This window comes from Entelurus aequoreus, linkage group LG05 (genome assembly GCF_033978785.1).
Source record: "Entelurus aequoreus isolate RoL-2023_Sb linkage group LG05, RoL_Eaeq_v1.1, whole genome shotgun sequence".
Lineage (NCBI taxonomy): Eukaryota > Metazoa > Chordata > Actinopteri > Syngnathiformes > Syngnathidae > Entelurus > Entelurus aequoreus.
In genome coordinates, this window is record NC_084735.1 from 24614231 (window position 1) to 24634568 (window position 20338).

The following is a 20338-nucleotide window of genomic DNA, read 5'->3' on the forward strand; positions in this document are numbered from 1 at the left end:
TTCTTCAGATCACCAATTACTGACATGATTTATTTTGTAATAAATGTTTTTTGGGTTCGTTTTCAGTCATTTCTGTCCGTCTCGCCCTCACTCTCGTCCGTGCTCGGGTTTTCTCTCCACCATCAACAACCTTTCTCCTTCCCGACCGCTGCCTTTAACAGAGCGGCAGGTGATCAGACAAACACCCACAGCTGTGTCATCTACGCACCTGCCGCTAATCTCGAAGCCCCGCTTCTCCGCAGGCCCGCAGGCCACGCCCGCCACAATCTCCAATACAATCTTATTTTTTATTTAGAACAAGTATTTAACCCAAAAGGAGACTGAAGCATCCAAAGCTAAAGTTAGCATATAGCCTCAAAAGCCATCCATCCATCCATTTTCTACCGCTTGTCCTTTTCGGGGTGGTGGGGGGGGGGGGGGGGGTTGTGCTGGATCCTATCTCAGCTGCATTCGGGCGGAAGGCGGGGTACACCCTGGACTAGTCGCCACCTCATCACAGCATAATTGTCACAATTGAACTTTGCACTGTTAAAGGAAAACTGCTCTTTTTTTGGGGGTGAAATTGTGCCCATCATTCACAATCACTATGTGAGACAAGAACACGTCTTTCTCTTTTTTTTGTGTGCATTTAAGACAGTAAAAAACTGCTAGCAAGAGGCAGCTAACAATATATGTAATTGGGATAACATCTTTTCAAATGATATGTTCACGCTACAGGTCAATTCAGATTTTTTCCCCCATATGTGACATGTATCTGATTTTTTTCTCGTCAATATGCGTGCTGTTTTGAACCAGGTTTTGATGTACATAAATTTTATCAAAAGTTTTCTCCAGCAGGACGTGGCTTTCCAGTCACCTCCGTATTCTTCCCCCCTCCCCTGTTCCCGGCCGCTTACTGTTAAAGACAACAGATGATTAGATAACTTGTACCACCTGGGAGATCTAATCACCTGTTCAGCTTTGTCTCGCCGTCAGCACTGCCACGCCCCCATCTGATGGCACTCTGTCCTCGGTACCATGGACAGAGGCGGTGACTTTCGCTCCTGCAAGCAGCGCTGGCCACACCTCCCTCCACAGTCGGATTTAACCCCAAAAAAATGTAACTGAGCATCATGCAGTGTGTAGCCTAAACACATTTGTGATTAACGCCTATACAAATAAAATTTGATTGCTTGATTTATTCATGATAATATCTAATATTAACATTTTTTTGGGTCAATTTAAGCATTTCCGTAACTTCTTCCACAGAGTGTGTAGCAACAATCTCTATTTCCGTCGACGGGACGCAAAGACAGGTATAGCGAGGTGCCGGTAAAAGTCCTTTTATTAGGAACAAGAAGGGCAAAATAAAGGTACAGAGGTAAAGTAACTGCCTAACATGCCAACAAAGGAAGTGGGGCTAGGAAAATAAGAGCACAAACAGGAAATGACACAAAACAAAGGAGAACAATGAATAAAATCTAAAACTGTCAGGAAGCATTATGACAAAAACAATGACTACTTCAGAGCCAACGACGACTAAATTGAGACAAATGATTATCCAGAACTTCTATCTTCTTGAACCTGAATATTTACGGGGGATGATCAACCCGTTTCAGAAGCTGGGTGCTAAGCATCAGCTACAGTGAAACCATAAACTAAACATGTGACGCTAATGCTAAGTGCTAGATAAAATATGAACATAACAAAACGATCACTTACTATGTCCGCTTTTACTGGGATGGTTGTATCTTCCAGACAAAGACTGGTGCTTCATACACACACAGTTGATATGTTTGCATGCACTAAAATGGGCTATGTCTTTTAATATGTAACACTTTGGGATTTGGTGTCAAATGAAAAGTGCATTATAAGTGAAGTGAAGTGAATTGTATTTATATAGCGCTCTTCTCTAGAGACTCAAAGCGCTTTGCATAGTGAAACCCATGATCTGCAACTAAACCAGTGTGGGTGGCACTAGGAGCATGTGGGTAAAGTGTCTTGCCCAAGGACACAACAGCAGTGATTAGGATGGCGGAAGCGGGGATCAACCCTGGAACCCTCAAGTTGCTGGCACGGCCGCTCTACCAACTGAGCCATGCCGCCCCTCGGGGGCACAAAGAATGCACAAAAAAAGTACACGCCCCCAATCCAAGATGTAGCGACATTGTTATTGTAGGCTAATAATAAACGTTATTATTATTAATATTATTATTATTATTATTTTTAAAAACTAACATGAACTAAAAAGCCCGGATTGGGTTGAAATTAGCCTTTTAAAACTCATGTAAAAGCTTTAATTAGGTTGTTGACCGTGTAAAAAATGGGATTAACATATCTGGAACATATCTAAATAAAATAATGTGGTTTTGTTTAAAAAAAATAAAAAAAATAATTAAATTAAATATAAAGTGGCCAAAATATAATGTGTAATTATTATGTAACATTATCATATTATTCAGTTGAATATGATTATACATCTGTCAAATGTATAAGCTGATACACATAGGATTATTATCAGTGGATAAAACAAACCATAATAATACATCATTATTATTAACATGATTATATTATTACTAGTGCATTTTATTGGGGTTAAATGTCGGTAAAACCTAGTGACGCCTTGCCTCTAAATTTAAGCAAGGGTCCTTGAATGCACCACAGTTATGTGCAATAAGATGCAAAAGTGAAATCTTTTCCGGACTATAAGGCGCACTTAAAAAAAATGTTTTCTTCCTCAAAACTCGACAGTGCACCTTATAACCCGGCGCGCCTAATGTACGGAATAATTCTGGTTTTGCTTACCGACCTCAAAGCAATTTTATTTGGTACATGGTGTAATGGTAAGCGTGAGCAGTAGATGGCAGTCACACATAAGAGATAGGTGTAGACTGCACTATGATGGCAGTATGACTCAAGTAAACAACACCAACATTTTATATGTTCCATTGGAAATATAGAACATTACATACGGCGCTTAAAAATACATGCAAATGTTTTAGTACGACTTTGGTAAGCTATGAAGCCGCACCACTCGATGTGCTTCAACATACGAGTATTATTATGGTGTGTGTATAAGGTAAGACGTATTATCTTGCGTTTTGTTTCGCAATGTTATGCAAAAGAAACTTTTTTTTACTTTCTAGTACCTGCTGATCTGTATTTGGGATCTGCATAAATCCTGAAAATTTGCTGTGGTGTTGTTTCCGGATGAGGAGATGCTGCGCCGTTATTGATTGAAGGCATGAAGTACACGTTTGTTACTTATGGACTAAGTACATCATATAAAAAGATGATTCTTATTTTTTATTCTATTTAGGGTCCAATAAACCCAAATAGCAAAGAGAAATACAAAAAAAAGCATGCAAACAAACAGCTTGGGCCTTAAGAGGTTTTTAAATATGAAAAAATATCAAAAATAGACCATTCGTCGGCAGTGCGCCTTATAATCCGGTGCGCCCTTTAGTCCGGAAAATACAGTACACAACTTTCTCCCATGCTTCCACAAATAGATTTACAATATTTTTACCTTTCATGATGACGTTATGTGACGTGGCGTAAGGTGTTAGCTACGACACCTCGGTTAATATGTTAACGTTGTTAGCCGCCACTTGCGAGCAGTTTTTTATTATTTAGAATGCAACAAAAAAATATGTTTTTTTTGTTTCACATATGGATTGTGGATGAATGGATAAGGAAAATTGTCGGAATAATTGTATCTAAGTTGTCACAAAACTTTGTGTTACATTGAGTTCAGCTCGCCCTGCGAGAGGACAAAAGCTGTCTTTGATCCTACCAGGCAAAAGGCTTGTAAAACTCCACTGTGTAGGATGGGGAGCGACATGAGGGTGTCGGTTTCTTAGATGCATTGTAATCCACAGGAAGATTTAGTCTTTACCCGAGGTCTACAAAGCGGAGAGGAGGCAGGGCCTGACCCCCCTACAGGCACCTTTTCTTTGAACTGTTTTACAACCTTTTCTTTGAACTGTTTTGTAACCAAAGGCGATGGCTGTTTACGACCCCCCTCCCTTAGAAACAGCTGTTGACATGTAATCAGGGAAAGTCCAAATAAAAGAGGAGGCATACAATCCTTCGTCAAAGCGTGGGACGACACTGTGCAAGGGTACAATGTCTACGCGTGTCTCCTCAATTGAGCTAAATTGAATTCTATCTCTGTTTAATTCCTTGCTTCTTGTCTTGTTTAGTAGATGTCATCAGTGTTTGAACCTGACAAAAAAGTCCAAAAAGTTGCAATTCCCCTTTAAGTCCAACTAGAAGGTGTATGAAATAAACAAGTGATCTGCTTTAGTGCACTCATCGTTAATGGTGGTACGCAAATATTTTGCAGTTTAGACGAGAGGCAATTAAGCAAAAAGTTAGCCGTGGTTATGGCTGAACTTTTAACGAGCAAGCAGGAAGACTGTGTCGGTGCAAAGAAACGGCGTCCTCCCTTGCAAGCTTTATTCTGGTGCCGCTAAAGTATTACTCGGAACACTGAGATTTGTTCAGGGGAAGAAAAAAAAAAGGAGGCCATTAAATCCCAATTGATGGCCGCAACACTCCCACGAGGTAACTTGATGAATGTCTACATGCATCAATGTCGAGCATTTACCAGGAGTGACTCAGTATGCATAATATATTCTTATTCGCTTTGAGGCGTGGCTCGGGATGCATAAGCTAGGTGCAATTTGTGCAGTTATTTGTCATGTGTTAAAGTGTGCTGACCTGTGTGGAACCTCGATTTACAAACGTATTTGGTTGTTGAACAGTGTTCGTCAATAGAAAAGTTTGCACGGTGAAGCCAATTTCTCCAAAAGGAACAATGTAAACATGAACAATGGGTTCCAGCTGTGACAAAAGTCCATATTTGAGTGAAGGTTTGTACACTTTGAACACAATATAACGTGCTACACAGAAAAGTCCCTTGGGCGCCCTCACAAACTATCAGAAATCACGCAAATCCTTAACTTTAAAAGGGAAACTACACTTTTTTGGGATAATTTTGCTTATTCGTCACAATTAGAGATGTCCGATAATGGCTTTTTTGCCGATATCCGATATTCCGATATTGTCCAACTCTTAATTACCGATTCCGATATCAACCGATACCGATATATACAGTCGTGGAATTAACACATTATTATGCCTAATTTTGTTGTGATGCCCAGATGGATGCATTAAACAATGTAACAAGGTTTTCCAAAATAAATCAACTGTGACCTGTATGGCTGTTGACCAAGTATGCCTTGCATTCACTTTTGTGTGGAAAAGCCGTAGATATTATGTGATTGGGCCGGCACGCAAAGGCAGTGCCTTCAAGGTCTATTGGCGCTCTGTACTTCTCCCTACGTCCGTGTACACAGCGGCGTTTTTAAAAGTCACAAATTTTACTTTTTGAAACCGATACCGATAATTTCCGATATTACATTTTAAAGCATTTATTGGCATATATTATTGGACATCTCTAGTCACAATCATCATGAAAGACATGACAGATTTATTTCTTTTAATGCATTCTTAATATTAAATAAATGTGATCAAAAGTCTGCTTACAATGGAGCTTATAAGAGCCGCTTTATTCTGCCTACGAAGCCCTTAAAAAAACATCCAAACACCTCTATTAAGGTTTTATATGCATAATGTAAATATATAACAATGTGTTCTACTGTAAATTCCAGCAGTGTTTCTTAACCATGTTGGGCTGCCAAAAAATATCTGTTCCCCAGCTTTATGGGGTGAAATACACCTCGCCGCCACTTGTGGCAGTAATGACAATATCAAACTAACAGAAGAAGTCTGGAGCTAAAGTCATAGAGAAGTTTCTTAAGCGCAAAAATTATAACTAAAGAAATGAAGATATGTTTCATTTTGCACTCTTATTGACAGTTTATTTGAGCAACATACACTACCGTTCAAAAGTTTGGGGTCACCCAAACAATTTTGTGGAATAGCCTTCATTTCTAAGAACAAGAATAGACTGTCCAGTTTCAGATGAAAGTCCTCTTTTTCTGGCCATTTTGAGCGTTTAATTGACCCCACAAATGTGATGCTCCAGAAACTCAATCTGCTCAAAGGAAGGTCAGTTTTGTAGCTTCTATAACGAGCTAAGCTGTTTTCAGATGTGTGAACATGATTGCACAAGGGTCTTCTAATCATCAATTAGCCTTCTGAGCCAATGAGCAAACACATTGTACCATTAGAACACTGGAGTGATAGTTGCTGGAAATGGGCCTCTATACACCTATGTAGATATTGCACCAAAAACCAGACATTTGCAGCTAGAATAGTCATTTACCACATTAGTCATGTATAGAGTGTATTTCTTTAAAGTTAAGACTAGTTTAAAGTTATCTTCATTTTAAAGTACAGTGCTTTTCCTTCAAAAATAAGGACATTTCAATGTGACCCCAAACTTTTAAACGGTAGTGTGTATGATTTTTTAATAATTTAGTTAGAATTCATTTTATCACTGTGTTAGTATACACATATTTATTTTTTTGTATGTTTTTTATGAGTCCCTTTTTTTGCAGTATATTTGATTAGTATTTATGTTTGTAATCAGCCTGACCTAAGCCTTGATCATAATCTTTAACACATGCTTTCAATATCATTTGACAAAGTTTATCATGTTAAACTTTAAGTAGGTTCGATATAAATATTGCATACGATTACAATCAAGAGTAAAATGACTAATTCAGTGTTACTATTTGAGCGGCTCCTGGGCCCCTCTGTAGTGGATGTCATAGAGGTTAAGAACCCCTGGATTACAAGCGTCATTGCTATGGTCACACTTGGAAATACTTTGTCACTCCAAGTTAGAACGGGGCTTCCATGTGCTGAAACCACGGGCGTAATTAGTTCTGCCAAAAGTCGGTCAACTTGATAATCGCATGTTGTTAGCATTCCGTGTTGTTAGCATTCTGTGTCCTGCGTTAACAAGGCTCACCAGTGTCATGTCGAAGATGAATTAAGTCGACATAGTTCGTCTCCACTTAGCGTCGCCCGGACAGCTGCTGACAGCGGTTCTGTTAGTGGCGCCAGGTACCGCTACATCCCCCGTCCCCGTGTTTCGACAATGTGGAGACGTGCCATCGATGAGGCAGGAGTTGCGGATGGAGTTCATCAAAAATTGTTTCTGCAGAAGGTTTCTCAACATGATCGTCGCGGGGAAAATTCCGCCAAGATTAGCCGCCGTGTTGTTGGCATTGTTCACCCATAACCCGGAAATGGAAGACAAATACTGTAATATGATACATATATACATAAATAAGACTTACTTTTACGCTTAATTTAGGTCGAAAATATGTATAAAAGGCTCTTTGAAAAATCTGTACTGTAACAAAGCTGCAATATTTGGAGCGTGATGTGGCGAAGGGCGACTGTGTTAGCGAGCATCCCAGTGGAATTTCACGGGGAATATTTGGTTTCATGGGATAGTTTTGTTCCATCCATGAAAATGTCTGCTTTATAGGTCACAGGTTGATCTCACATGAAGATTAGGAACACACACTTGCACGCACATCCACACAGCTGATTTGCCACACAAACACACACACAACTGGCTGCCATGGATGTGATCATTGGGTTATATACGTGTGTGTGTGTGAGTGTGTGTGTGTGTGTGACGTCAACAGGCCTGGGGATTACTTATTTAATGTTTTGCAAATGTGATGCTGCAGTTTGCGGTGTTTTATAACATTCCGTGTCAAGCGGATTAGGAGCAACGTCGGTTTGCTGATGTGGAATTGGATTTATTTCGGAAAAAATGGCACCTATTGCACATTTATTCCTTGTACACATGTTTTTATTACTTTTTTTTTATTTTATTTTTTTTATTTTTTTACCAGTTTACAAAAAATGTACCATCATAAAGAGTTTAATCATGTCATTAAAATGTTTGTTTTATTTGTATACCTATATTTATAAATATATTACTACATTTAAAATAATATTTAATAACTGATTTAATATACTTTTTCCCCTTGGCCATCAGGCAAATGGACAATAACTCCTAACAGCAGCTCCTTGAATTCCTTGAATCCCTTCAAAGTCTATCTGATAGCTCAGTCACAGCTCTTTTTATACCAAATATGTGTTGTATGTGTTTTATGTCGCACGTTTGCACCAAGAAAAATTCCTAGTTTGTGAACCCGTTCTCAAACAATGGCAATAAAACTATTCTGATTCTGATTCTGATTCTGAAAGTTCACAGCAGTAAGTGTTGGGATTTTTGTCAATGATCTAAATTTGTGAAAAAAATAATTAAATAAATTAAAACAAAACGCTGTATCATAAAAAAATATATGCTTAATCTAGTTGAATAAAATTAGTATTTTTTAATTTATATTTACTGTGTAATCAATTAATATATAATTACATTTTACACAACAATTAAATTAATTGTAGTAGGCCTACAATACTGACTTTTTTTTAAAACTTAAGTGAGTTTTCCTGTGGTAATTGTAATGAAAATGTTTCAAAATGTAAATTGATGATTTTTGAATAGCCAATGTTAATATTTTTTTTATGATTATATTTTTAGAAATGTTTTAGTTTTAGTTCCTGTTAACTGCAAGAATATTCCGTTGGGCAATTTCTATAATTTATGTTTTTCATATTATTTATTTTATTTCCTATAAAAGAGAGAAACTATTTTACTACTATTGCAACAAAAATAATTTTGAATTCAGTGAAATTTAGGGGTAATATTTGACCATTACTTCGATATGTTTATTTTATTTAGAAAATAAAACAAAAAAACAGTTGAACATATTCACAGTTTAACGATTGTTTTTACATGATAATAAACTTATCATACTTTTGAAATATTCAGTCAAATGTATTGATATTTCTAATGTTATGTTTATTTTATTATTATTGTCATCTAAAATATTCAGTCAAATGTATATACAGTATATATTACTACGTTCAAATGAATGACTGATTTAATAAACTAAATAATCTCAATTTATGGAAAAATAAATAAATAAACAAACTATTATAAAAATATACAATTAATCGCATTTTATAAAAACAATTTTACTTATATTTACTGTATAATCAATCAATATAAAATTACATTTTACAGGACACTTAAATGAACAGTAGTAGCCCTACACTACTGCACTTTTTTTTTTTTTAAGTGGCCTTTTGTGTGATAATTATATATTTTTTCCTTTCATATAATATTATGAGAGTGCAGTTTACTTTAAAATAATGTTTACGTTTTTATTGCATTTAATGATTTTTTTTTTCATGATTATCAATACCTTTGTTCACTTATTGGCTGAGAGAAATCACATGGTTCTCACGTATTTCCTAAATATGGTTGCCTGTCCTGTGAAGTCGGTAAGAAAGTGAGATATAAAGTTTAGTAAGGGCTCACTATCTAGCGGCTAAGTGCATTCCTGGCGAAGATAAGGATTCACACTTTTGACTCTTTTTGAGGATGCCACTCATTTGAGTTGAACTGCTGCTGACCCCAATGTGTGTGTGTCTGTGTTTGACTGACAGGTGTGGAAAACCCGCCGCTCGCTGTCGTCGTCCAACCGGGATTAAAAAACAGGAAACACCCCGCTGACCCGTCCCCCCACCCCCGCCAGCCGTCGCCATGGGGAAACAGAACAGCAAGCTGAGGCCAGAGATGCTGCAGGACCTGAGGGAGAACACAGAGTTCTCGGATCACGAGCTGCAGGAGTGGTACAAGGTAACTCCCGCTAGACCAGTGTTTTTCAATCTTTTTTTGAGCCAAGGCACATTTTTTACGTTGGAAACGAAACTCAGTTGACAGTAAAAAGTCGTTGTCGCAATTGTTGGATATGACTTTAAAGCATAACCAAGCATGCATCAATATAGCTCTTGTCTCAAAGTAGGTGTACTGTCACCACGTGTCACATCACCCCCTGACTTATTTGGACTTGTTTGCTGTTTTCCTGTGTGTAGTGTTTTAGTTCTTGTCTTGCGCTGCTATTTTGGTGGCTTTTTCTCTTTTTTTTGTATTTTCCTGTAGCAGTTTCGTGTCTTCCTTTGAGCGATATTTCCCAAATCTACTTTGTTTTAGCAAGCAAGAATATTTCAGTTGTTTTTATCCTTCTTTGTGGGGACATTGTTGATTGTCACGTCATGTTCGGATGTACATTGTGGACGCCGTCTTTGCTCCACAGTAAGTCTTTGCTGTCGTCCAGCATTCTGTTTTCGTTTACTTTGTAGCCAGTTCAGTTTTAGTTTCGTTCTGCATAGCCTTCTCTAAGCTTCAATGTCTTTTCTTAGGGACACTCACCTTTTGTTTATTTTTGGTTTAAGCATCAGACACCTTTTTACCTGCACCCTGCCTCCCGCTGTTTCCGACGTCTACAAAGCAATTAGCTACCGGCTGCCACCTACTGATATGGAAGAGTATTACACGGTTACTCTGCCGAGCTCTAGACAGCACCGACACTCAACAACAACACATCATTTGCAGACTATAATTACTGGTTTGCAAAAAATATTTTTAACCCAAATAGGTGAAATTAGATCATCTCCCACGGCACACCAGACTGTATCTCACGGCAAACTAGTGTGCCGCGGCACAGTGGTTGAAAAACACTGCGCCAGACCACACTTACTTAAGGCGTAGACCACACCCAGGCCCAATAATCCTCATGTATATTCTGCATGGATCATATCATTAGGGTTCATGCTTTCTGCTCCGCCGCTCCCAGTCTGTGGAACGTGCTCCTTGACCACCTGAGGGCACCACAGACTGTGGATGCTTTTAAAAAAGGCTTAAAAACCCTTATTTTTAAAAAAGCCTTTTTTTTTTTTTTAGATATATGCATACTTGTTCTAGCTATTTGGCTGTTCTAGTTTTTATTTTTTATTATCTTTTTTATTATTATATATATATATATATATATATATATTTTTTTTAAATTATTATTATTTTTTAATACACTGTAGCACTTTGAGGTTGTTTACTCAATGTAAAGTGCTTTTTACAAATAAAATATATTATTAGTATTATTATTATTATTCAAATCAAATCTAACTTTCTTTATACTGTATATCCCTTTTTATACAATTGTAGCACAAAGTGATATGCACTTAAAAACATTTTTATGAAGTGCCTCGCGCCCTCATTACATTAATGACAGCACAAATGAAGACAAAATAAGGGAAATTGCTGTTCATGCAAGAATTACTGGAGGCGCACCTATATTTTGATCCTCACTAAAATCGAACGTGGGGTGAATATTAGGTTGATGCAAGACAAATGGTACACAAAAATCCTTTTAATGGCACTGTTTCATGCAAAATGTAATACTTTTTGGGGATAACCGAACCTACAGGGAAGTAAATGTGATGTCTAAAAAAAAAAGTGTGTGAAGTCCTGCTAGTTAACAAAGAAACCATCCTAAAAACGTCCTTGGCAGAGTACGTGACCTGACGGTGACATAACATCCCCTCCTAGTGCTGGTAATCCCTTGGGCAGACTGGATCGAGATCCCATGAGGTGCCATGTTGATCTGCTCACATCAATGTATGTGTAATGGCTATATGCAAGGATTATACACACACACACCGTTTATAGCTGTGGGAGCAGCTGCCACTGATAAAGCGCCAACTGCCCGACCTTTGACCCCACTTTCACAGCCATTCTCAGCCCCCCCTCCCCTGCTTGTTGCGATACGTTTGTTGATATTTTAACGATTTTAATTTCTTCACTGGCACAGTCCTTTCTTCATTTATTTTGTAGAGAGGAGCTTTGGATTCTTCCACTAATCTGCTTTTCTTTTCAAAAAGCACCAACCTGTATGAGTCGTTCAAAAGTAGCCCTATTAGATTTGGGTTCCTGGTGACAAATTTTAAAAAAGTACTTTAAAATGACATTTTGACGCAGTCCTTTATGTTCATGTTTCAGTATTTTTTTTCCCATATCTTATCCACCAGATGGCGCTTCTTTCTTCCCATTCAAAGCATGCAGCAAAATTTACCGATTTCTGAAAGAGTGCTTTGCTGGCAATAAAAAGCAACAGTTACGTAAACATACTGGCATTTGAAGGGTTAAAGCGCCCACATTTTAATTTGTATTTAATGTACATGTATTAAGTCGGAGAAAGTGAGGAAAAATATTACGATTTTACTGCAGTTTTTGTGCATTTTGGTTTTAAACCGGGCACTGTAGAACAATAAAAAAAAGCATGAAAGTCAATGATCATTCCAGGATGCAATATTAATAACAATATTAAATTAATTATCCTTAAAATTTATTTTATGGAAATTATCGTAGTTTTCATTAAAAAAGTACAGTTGTGTAAACAGTTATTTTTAAAGGGCAAACTAAAATCATCTTCCTTCCTAAACTTCTTGGCCTAATATAGCAAAATAAGTAAAAGTTTGTTCCTCGTGATGAAAAATGTCCCATTAAAAACCCTTAAAATTCACGTTTTTATGCAGTCCTTTATATTTATTCATTTTTTTCCCATTCAAAGCATGCAGAAAACTTTCTCGCCGTTTACCGATTTCTGTCAGAGTGCCTCGCTGTTTTTAACCCAATAAAAAGTGACAGTTACATAAACATACTGGCATTTAAAGGGTTAAAGCGCCCAAATTATAATTTGTATATAATGTAGATGTATTTCAGGCTAAAGTCGGGAGAAAGTAAGGAAAAATATTAAGATTTTTACTGCAGTTTTTGGGAAGTTTTGTGCATTTTTGTTTTAAACCTGGCGGAGTGGAGAGCCGTAGCGATGGCGTCCTCCGTAGACCCGTTGGCTCAGTAGGTAAACTGATGGGGGTCCAATGCGGGCGGTATAATATAGCAAAGTAAAAAAAAAAGTTTGTTCCTCGTGACGAAAAATGTCACGTTAAGAACCTTTAAAGTTCACGTTTTGACGTAGTCCTTTATGTTTAATAATTGTTTTCCCATTCAAAGCATGCAGCACAATTTCTCACCATTTGCAGATTTCTGTCAGAGTGCCTAGCTGTTTTTTTCCCAATAAAAAGCAACAGTTACATTAAAAAAAAACTGGCATTTAAAGGGTTAAAGCGCCCAAATTATAATTTGTATTTAATGTAGATGTATTTCAGGCTAAAGTTGGAAGAAAGTGAGGAAAAATATTCAGACTTTTACTGCAGTTTTTGGGAAGTTTTGTGCATTTTTGTTTTAAACCTGATACTGTAGAAAAATAAAAATGCATGAAAGTCAATAATAACTCATTCTGGGATGTAATATAATTAACAATATTAAAAAAAGTATCTTTCAAATCTATTTTATGGAAATTATTGTAGTTTTTATTTTCATTAAAAAATGCAGTTGTGTAGTTACTTTTAAAAGGCAAAAAAATTAATAAATAAATAATCTGCCTTCCTTAACTTCTTAGCTTAATATAGCAAAGTTAAAAAAAATTGTTCCTCGTGACGAAAAATGTCCCATTAAAAAACCCTTAAAATTCATGTTTTCACGCAGTGCTGTATGTTAATTTTTATAAATGTTTTTCCCATTCAAAGCATGCAGAAATTTTTTTTGCCGTTTACCGATTCCTGTCAGAGTGGCTTGCTGGGTTTTTTTTCCTCAATAAAAAGCAACAGTTACATAAACATACTGGCATTTAAAGGGATGAAGCGCCCACATTATAATTTGGATTTAATGTAGATGTATTTCAGGCTAAAGTCGGGAGAAAGTGAGAAAAAATATTAAGATTTTTACTGCAGTTTTTGGGAAGTTTTGTGCATTTTTGTTTTAAACCGAGCACTGTAGAAAAATAAAAATGCATGAAAGTCAATGATCATTCCAGGATGTAATATTATTAACAATATTAAAGAGATGATCCTTAAAATGTATTTTATGGAAGTTATTGTAGATTTTATTTTAATTTAAAAAATGCAGTTGTGTAAACGTAGTTACTTTTAAAAGGCAAAAAAAAAAACCTGTTGAAAATAAAAATGCATGGAAGTCAAGGTTGCTGCTAATAACCCATCTCATGGTCTAATATTATTAATAAGTAAATTATCCTTAAAATGTATTTTATGGTTTTTTTATTTATTTAAAACAGTTCAGCTACATATTTACCCTTAAAGGAAAAAAATAACTTTTTAAAGCATTTTTTTTATCGCAGTTTTTGAGAAGCTGCAATTTTTTGTCATTAAAGACCTCTTAAGGGTAAAATAAAGCCTGATAGAAATTTTTCCTATTGCTTTAAACTGTTGTCTTCTCTCCCCCCAAAGGGTTTCTTAAAGGACTGTCCAAGCGGGACGTTGAACGTGGAGGAGTTCAAGAAGATCTACGCCAACTTCTTCCCCTACGGCGACGCGTCCAAGTTCGCCGAGCACGTCTTTCGAACGTTCGACACCAACGGCGACGGTACAATAGATTTCCGGGAGTTCATCATCGCCCTGAGCGTGACGTCTCGGGGCAAGCTGGAGCAGAAGCTGAAATGGGCGTTCAGCATGTACGACCTGGACGGCAACGGCTACATCAGCCGCGACGAGATGCTGGAGATTGTACAGGTGAGCAGGCAACATTCAGCTCTATTACGATCCATGTCGTGGCATCTGTTCATCAATAATGAAAGATTTGCAACATTTAGTAGTTAATGTCATTTTTTTTGTATTTTCACGATTATTCTTAATCAGGGCATCATTTTATCAATAATGAACTATTATTTGCTAAATAGTCAAACATTTAAATTGAGGATTTTAAAGTGTTTCTTATGTTTTTGGAATTATTTTATTTCGTAGCATAAGAATATTAATAATTAAATATTATTTGCAACATTTTCAAACATTTTAACTGATGTTTTTTTAAAATATATTTTTAGGATTATTTTAGTTTAAGTTCCTCATACCTTTTTATAAGAACATTCAGTTGGGCAACTTCTTTATTTTATTTTTTGTCATATTATTTATTTTGTTTCCTATAAGAATTTGCTATTATTCCAACAAAAGTCATTTTGATTTCAGTGAAATTTGGGGGTAATAATTTACCATTACTTGAAGATGTTTATTTTTTGGGACAAAATAATAAAAAACAGTTAAATGTATTTATATATACTAACAATTGTTTTATATGTTTGTTAATTTTATTATAATTCTGAAATATTCAGTAAAATGTTTTCATATTTCAAATATTATTTTGATATGTTTAGTTTTTTTAAATTATTATTATTAAAATATATAGTCAAATGTATTTATATTTTAACTATTGTTTTGATATACTCATTTAGTTTTGTATTATCATTTTAAGATATTCAGTCAAATGTATTTGTAGTTTAAATATAGTTTGTATATGTCTATTTTGTCATTATTACTTGAAAATAGTCTAATTTATTTATTATTATTCTATTCGTTTTTTATTTTATTCTTATTTTTATATGTTTTTCTTATTATAATTATTTTTAGAATATTAAGCCAATCTGTTAAATATTATTTTTATGTTTATTTTGTTATTTTTATTATTTCTTAGAAAAATATAGTCAAATTATATTTCAACTATTGTTTTGATATGATTATTTAGTTTTGTTTGTTATTTGTAATATTTGTTTGTATATAAGTTGAGTAATGTTAGAAATATTCATGCTTTTATCATTTTTACAATTTCATTTATAATTTGTGTAATTCAAATTATAATTTTTTTAAAATTATAATTTTTCTACATATTTTTTTGTATCTATTTTAACTGTTCTGTTTTTTCATTTCCTACTAGTGAGTAAAAAATATATATTACTTTGATTAAAATAAATAAATAAATAATGAAAAATAATAGCACGAAATGTGATTACCATCCATACATCCATTTTCTACCGCTTATTCCCTTGGCGTCACGGGGGGTGCTGGAGCCTATCTCAGCTACAATCATGATTACATTTTTTATTAAATACAATCAACAGAAACTATAGCCAGTGTTAATGTTTTTTAAAATATATTTTAGGATTATTTTAGTTTTAGTTCCTATTACCTTTTCATAACAATATTATTTATTTTATTTGTGTCATATTATTCATTTTGTTTCCTATAAGACAGTGCAATAAATGTGCTATTATTCCAACAAAAGTCATTTTGAATTCAGGGAAATTTTGGGGTAATAATCTACCATTACTTGAAGATGTTTATTTTTTTGGAGAATGAATAAAAAACAGTTAAATGTATTTATATATATTAACAATTGTTTTATATGTTTGTTAATTTTATTATAATTTGGAAATATTCAGTCAAATGTTTTCATATTTTAAATATTCTCTTGATATGTTTAGTTTTTTAAATAATTATTATTATCGAAATATTTAGTCAAATGTATTTATATTTTAACTATTGATTTGGTATGCTCATTTAGTTTTGTATTATCATTTTTAAATATTCAGTCAAATGTATTTGTAGTTTATATATAGTTTTTACATGTTTGTTTTGTCATTATTACTTCAAAATAGTCAAATTTATTTGTTATTATTTTATTAGATTTGTATTTTATTATTATTTTGATATGTTTTTATTATTTAAAAATATTAAGCCAATTTATTTGTTAAATACTATTTTTGAAGTTTATTTTGTTATTTTCATTTTTTTTTAAATATACAGTCAAAGTATACTTCAACTATTGTTTTGATATGATTATTTAGTTTTTTTGTTATTTTTAATAATTGTTTACATATAAATTGAGTAATGCTAGTAAATCTCCATGGTTTTATCATTTTTACAATTTCATTTATAATGTGGGTAATTCAAATTAGAATTAAAAAAAAAAAAATCAAATTTTTTCTACATATTTTTTTGTCTCTATTTTACCTGTTCTGTTGTTTTCATTTCCTACTAGTGAGTAAAAAATATATAATATTTTGATGGGGAAAAAAAATTTATATGAAAAATTATAGCACAAAATTTGATCAAACATTTTTTAAATACAATCCACAGAAAACTATAGCCAGTGTTAATGTTTTTTTTAATTATATTTATTAGGATTATTTTAGTTTTAGTTCCTGTTACCTTTTCATAAAAATTTTCATTATTTAATTTTTGTCATATTATTCATTGTGTTTCCTACAAGACAGCGCAATTAATTTGCTTTATTCCAGTCAAATTATTTATACGTCTACTATTGTTTTGATATGTTTATTTAGTTTTGTTTATTGTTATTTTAAATTTTTGTTCATATACAAGTTGAATAATGTTGGTAAATATTCATGGTTTTATCATTTTTACAATTTAATTGATCATTTCTGAAATTCAAAATAAAATACAATAAAAAAAATCTATCTTACCTGTTCTCGGTTTTTTTTCTAAATGTCCTACTAGTGAGTAAAAAATATATATTATTGTGATGAAAAAATATATATATTTTATGAAAAATTTGATTAAATTTTTTTAAAACTACAATTAAGAGAAAACTATAGCCAGTGTTAATGTTTTTTTAATATATATTTTTAGGATTATTTTAGTTTTAGTTCCTACAACCTTTTCATAAGAATATTCTTATTCTTATTTGTGTCATATTATTCATTTTGTTTCCTATAAAACAGTGCAATTAATTTCATTTCAATCATTTTGAATTCAGTGAAATTTGGGGGTAATATTTCACCAAAAAAAAAAAAAAAATGTGTCAACGACAGTCAAATTATACTTCAACTATTTTTTAGTTGTGTTTATTGATATTTTTAATATTTGTTTATAGATAATATTTGTTTATATATAAGTTGAGTAATGTTGAAAATATTGTTGTAATTCAAATTATAATTTTTTTTAAAAAGCATAATTTTTCTAAAAATAAATTTACCCATTTTGTCTGTTCTGGGTTTTTTTTTCATTTCCTACTTGTGAGTAAAAAAATACATATTATTTAGATGAAAAAACTATTTTTTAAGGAAAAATTATAGCAGAAAATGTTGTCTTAATTATTTAAAAATACAATCAACATAAAACTGGAAGTATTTTACACCAAGTATAGAAAATAATGAACATTACATCATGCAAACAGCTACCTTTTTGAAAGAGTAGACTTATATTCCTTCCACGAGTGATTTATGACTCCTAAATATGAAAAGTACTGCCATGTGAGGACGATGTGAGCGCGTACGTGGATTAGAAAGTTAAATTTACCCTGACTTTATCCCCGAGTGTGCACAATAGTGGGATTATCTGGCAGCTCCTTGCACACGACGAGAGGAGGCGTCCACTTCCGACAAGTTCCAACGACAAATTGTCGTGGCCTGACTTTCAAATGGGAGCTGCTAAATGCTGCTGTGTGCTAAATGAATGGCTGAGGGTCTAATTTGAGGAGTGGCACTGATCTAGGGTCTGTTTTACACTCCCCGGTCCCAGAGGAGGCGCCTTAATGGCTGCGCCAGCTAATTGTAGATTTGTGCTGCCGGCTCACTGGCAGAGGTTCATTTCATGCCAGCGCTCGTATCGGTCCAGCGGATCGATGGCGTATAAACACACACTTCCATCTCTGTCACTTTTGTGGAAGGGACGCCGGGGGAGAAGAAGATCCTGCAGAAACAAATGTCACTGGCTCATGGCCGCACCTTCATCAGCGTCAGCCATACTCTAACCTCTCTCTCTCTCTCTCTCTCTCTCTCTCTCTCGCTCTCCGCCCCCCCAGGCAATCTACAAGATGGTGTCCTCTGTCATGAAGATGCCAGAGGACGAGTCCACGCCCGAGAAGAGGACGGATAAGATCTTCAGACAAATGGACCTCAATAATGACGGTGAGGCAACGCGAAGGTGGCAGTAAATATACTCGCCGCAAGATTCATTCTGAGGGCAACGTTTTTACCGGAATAACATGAAAGGATTAAAACAACACACTACCTTCAGGAGAAAAAGTAGTAGTCCGAGAAAAAATGGGGAGTAGCGATGTTATAGTCTCAATGCGGAAAAACAAAGCTTTTACATTTACTTGTATTGCGACTTTATTCTCGTAACATTGAGGCTTAATACTTAATACAGCCCTAATTTCGTCACATCACAGTTTTATTCTTATAACTTTCCGACTTTTTTTTCTTGTAATATTGCAGTCTTATTCTCATCACATCACAGCTTTATTGTTGTAACTTGCCGACATTTTTTCTTGTAACACTACAGCATTATTCTCGTCACATCACAGGTTTATTCTTGTAACTTTCCGACATTTTTTCTTGTAAAACTACAGTCTTATTCTCGTAACATCACAGGTTTATTCTTGTAATTTTACGACATTTTCTCTTGTAACACCACAGTCTTATTCTTGTCACATCACAGCTTTATTCTTGTAACTTTACGACATTTTCTCTTGTAACACTATAGCCTTATTCTCATCACATTACAGCTTTATTCTTGTAAACTTTCCAACATTTTTATTCTCATCACATCACAGGTTTATTCTTGTAACTTTCCGACATTTTCTCTTGTAACACTATAGCCTTATTCTCATCACATTACAGCTTTATTCTTGTAAACTTTCCGACACGTTCTCTTGTAACACTACAGTCTTATTCTCGTCACATCCAAGCTTTATTCTGGAAACCTTCCAACATTTTTCTTCTAACATCACAGCTTTATTGTTGTAACTTTCCGACTTTTTTTTTGTAGCACTACAGTCTCATTCTTATCACATCACAGATTTATTCTTGTAACTTCCCGAAATGTTCTCTTGTAACACTACAGCCTTATTCTCGTCACATCACAAGTTTATTCTTGTAACTTTCCAACATTTTCTCTTGTAACACTACAGTCTTATTCTCATCACATCACAGCTTTATTCTTTTAACTTTCCGACTTTTTTTCTTGTAACACTACAGTCTTATTCTCATCACATCACAGCTTTATTCTGGTAACCTTCCAACATTTTTTCTCCTAACATCACAGCTTTATTGTTGTAACTTTTCGACTTTTTTTCTTGTAACACTACAGTCTCATTATCATCACATCACAGATTTATTCTTGTAACTTTCCGACATTTTCTCTTGTAACACTACAGTCTTATTCTCATCACATCACAGATTTATTCTTGTAACTTTCCGAAATTTTCTCTTGTAACACTACAGCCTTATTCTCGTCACATCACAAGTTTATTCTTGTAACTTTCCAACATTTTCTCTTGTAACACTACAGTCTTATTCTCATCACATCACAGCTTTATTGTTGTAACTTTCCGACTTTTTTTCTTGTAACACTACAGTCTTATTCTCATCACATCACAGCTTTATTCTGGTAACCTTCCAACATTTTTTCTTCTAACATCACAGCTTTATTGTTGTAACTTTCCAACATTTTCTCTTGTAACACTACAGTCTCATTCTCATCACATCACAGATTTATTCTTGTAACTTTCCGACATTTTCTCTTGTAACACTACAGTCTTATTCTCATCACATCACAGATTTATTCTTGTAACTTTCCGACATTT

The 20338-nt window shown here is 34.4% G+C and overlaps 2 protein-coding genes across 2 annotated transcripts in view; one reads left to right on the plus strand and one right to left on the minus strand.

Annotated features, from left to right (window-relative positions):
- LOC133650356 (hippocalcin-like protein 1) overlaps nucleotides 1-20338 on the plus strand; it is a 120309-nt gene that overhangs the window by 92915 nt on the left and 7056 nt on the right. Inside the window, exons 2-4 of the mRNA XM_062047502.1 lie at nucleotides 9493-9685; nucleotides 14188-14469; nucleotides 18554-18659. Of these exons, the coding sequence (XP_061903486.1) occupies nucleotides 9590-9685; nucleotides 14188-14469; nucleotides 18554-18659 (484 nt within the window). The 5' untranslated portion in view covers nucleotides 9493-9589. The remainder of the gene's footprint in view (nucleotides 1-9492; nucleotides 9686-14187; nucleotides 14470-18553; nucleotides 18660-20338) is intronic.
- The window catches only part of LOC133650353 (keratinocyte-associated protein 3-like), a 35259-nt gene continuing 32743 nt past the window's right edge, over nucleotides 17823-20338 (minus strand). Inside the window, exon 5 of the mRNA XM_062047499.1 lies at nucleotides 17823-18441. Coding sequence (XP_061903483.1) covers nucleotides 18322-18441 — 120 coding nt within the window. The 3' untranslated portion in view covers nucleotides 17823-18321. The remainder of the gene's footprint in view (nucleotides 18442-20338) is intronic.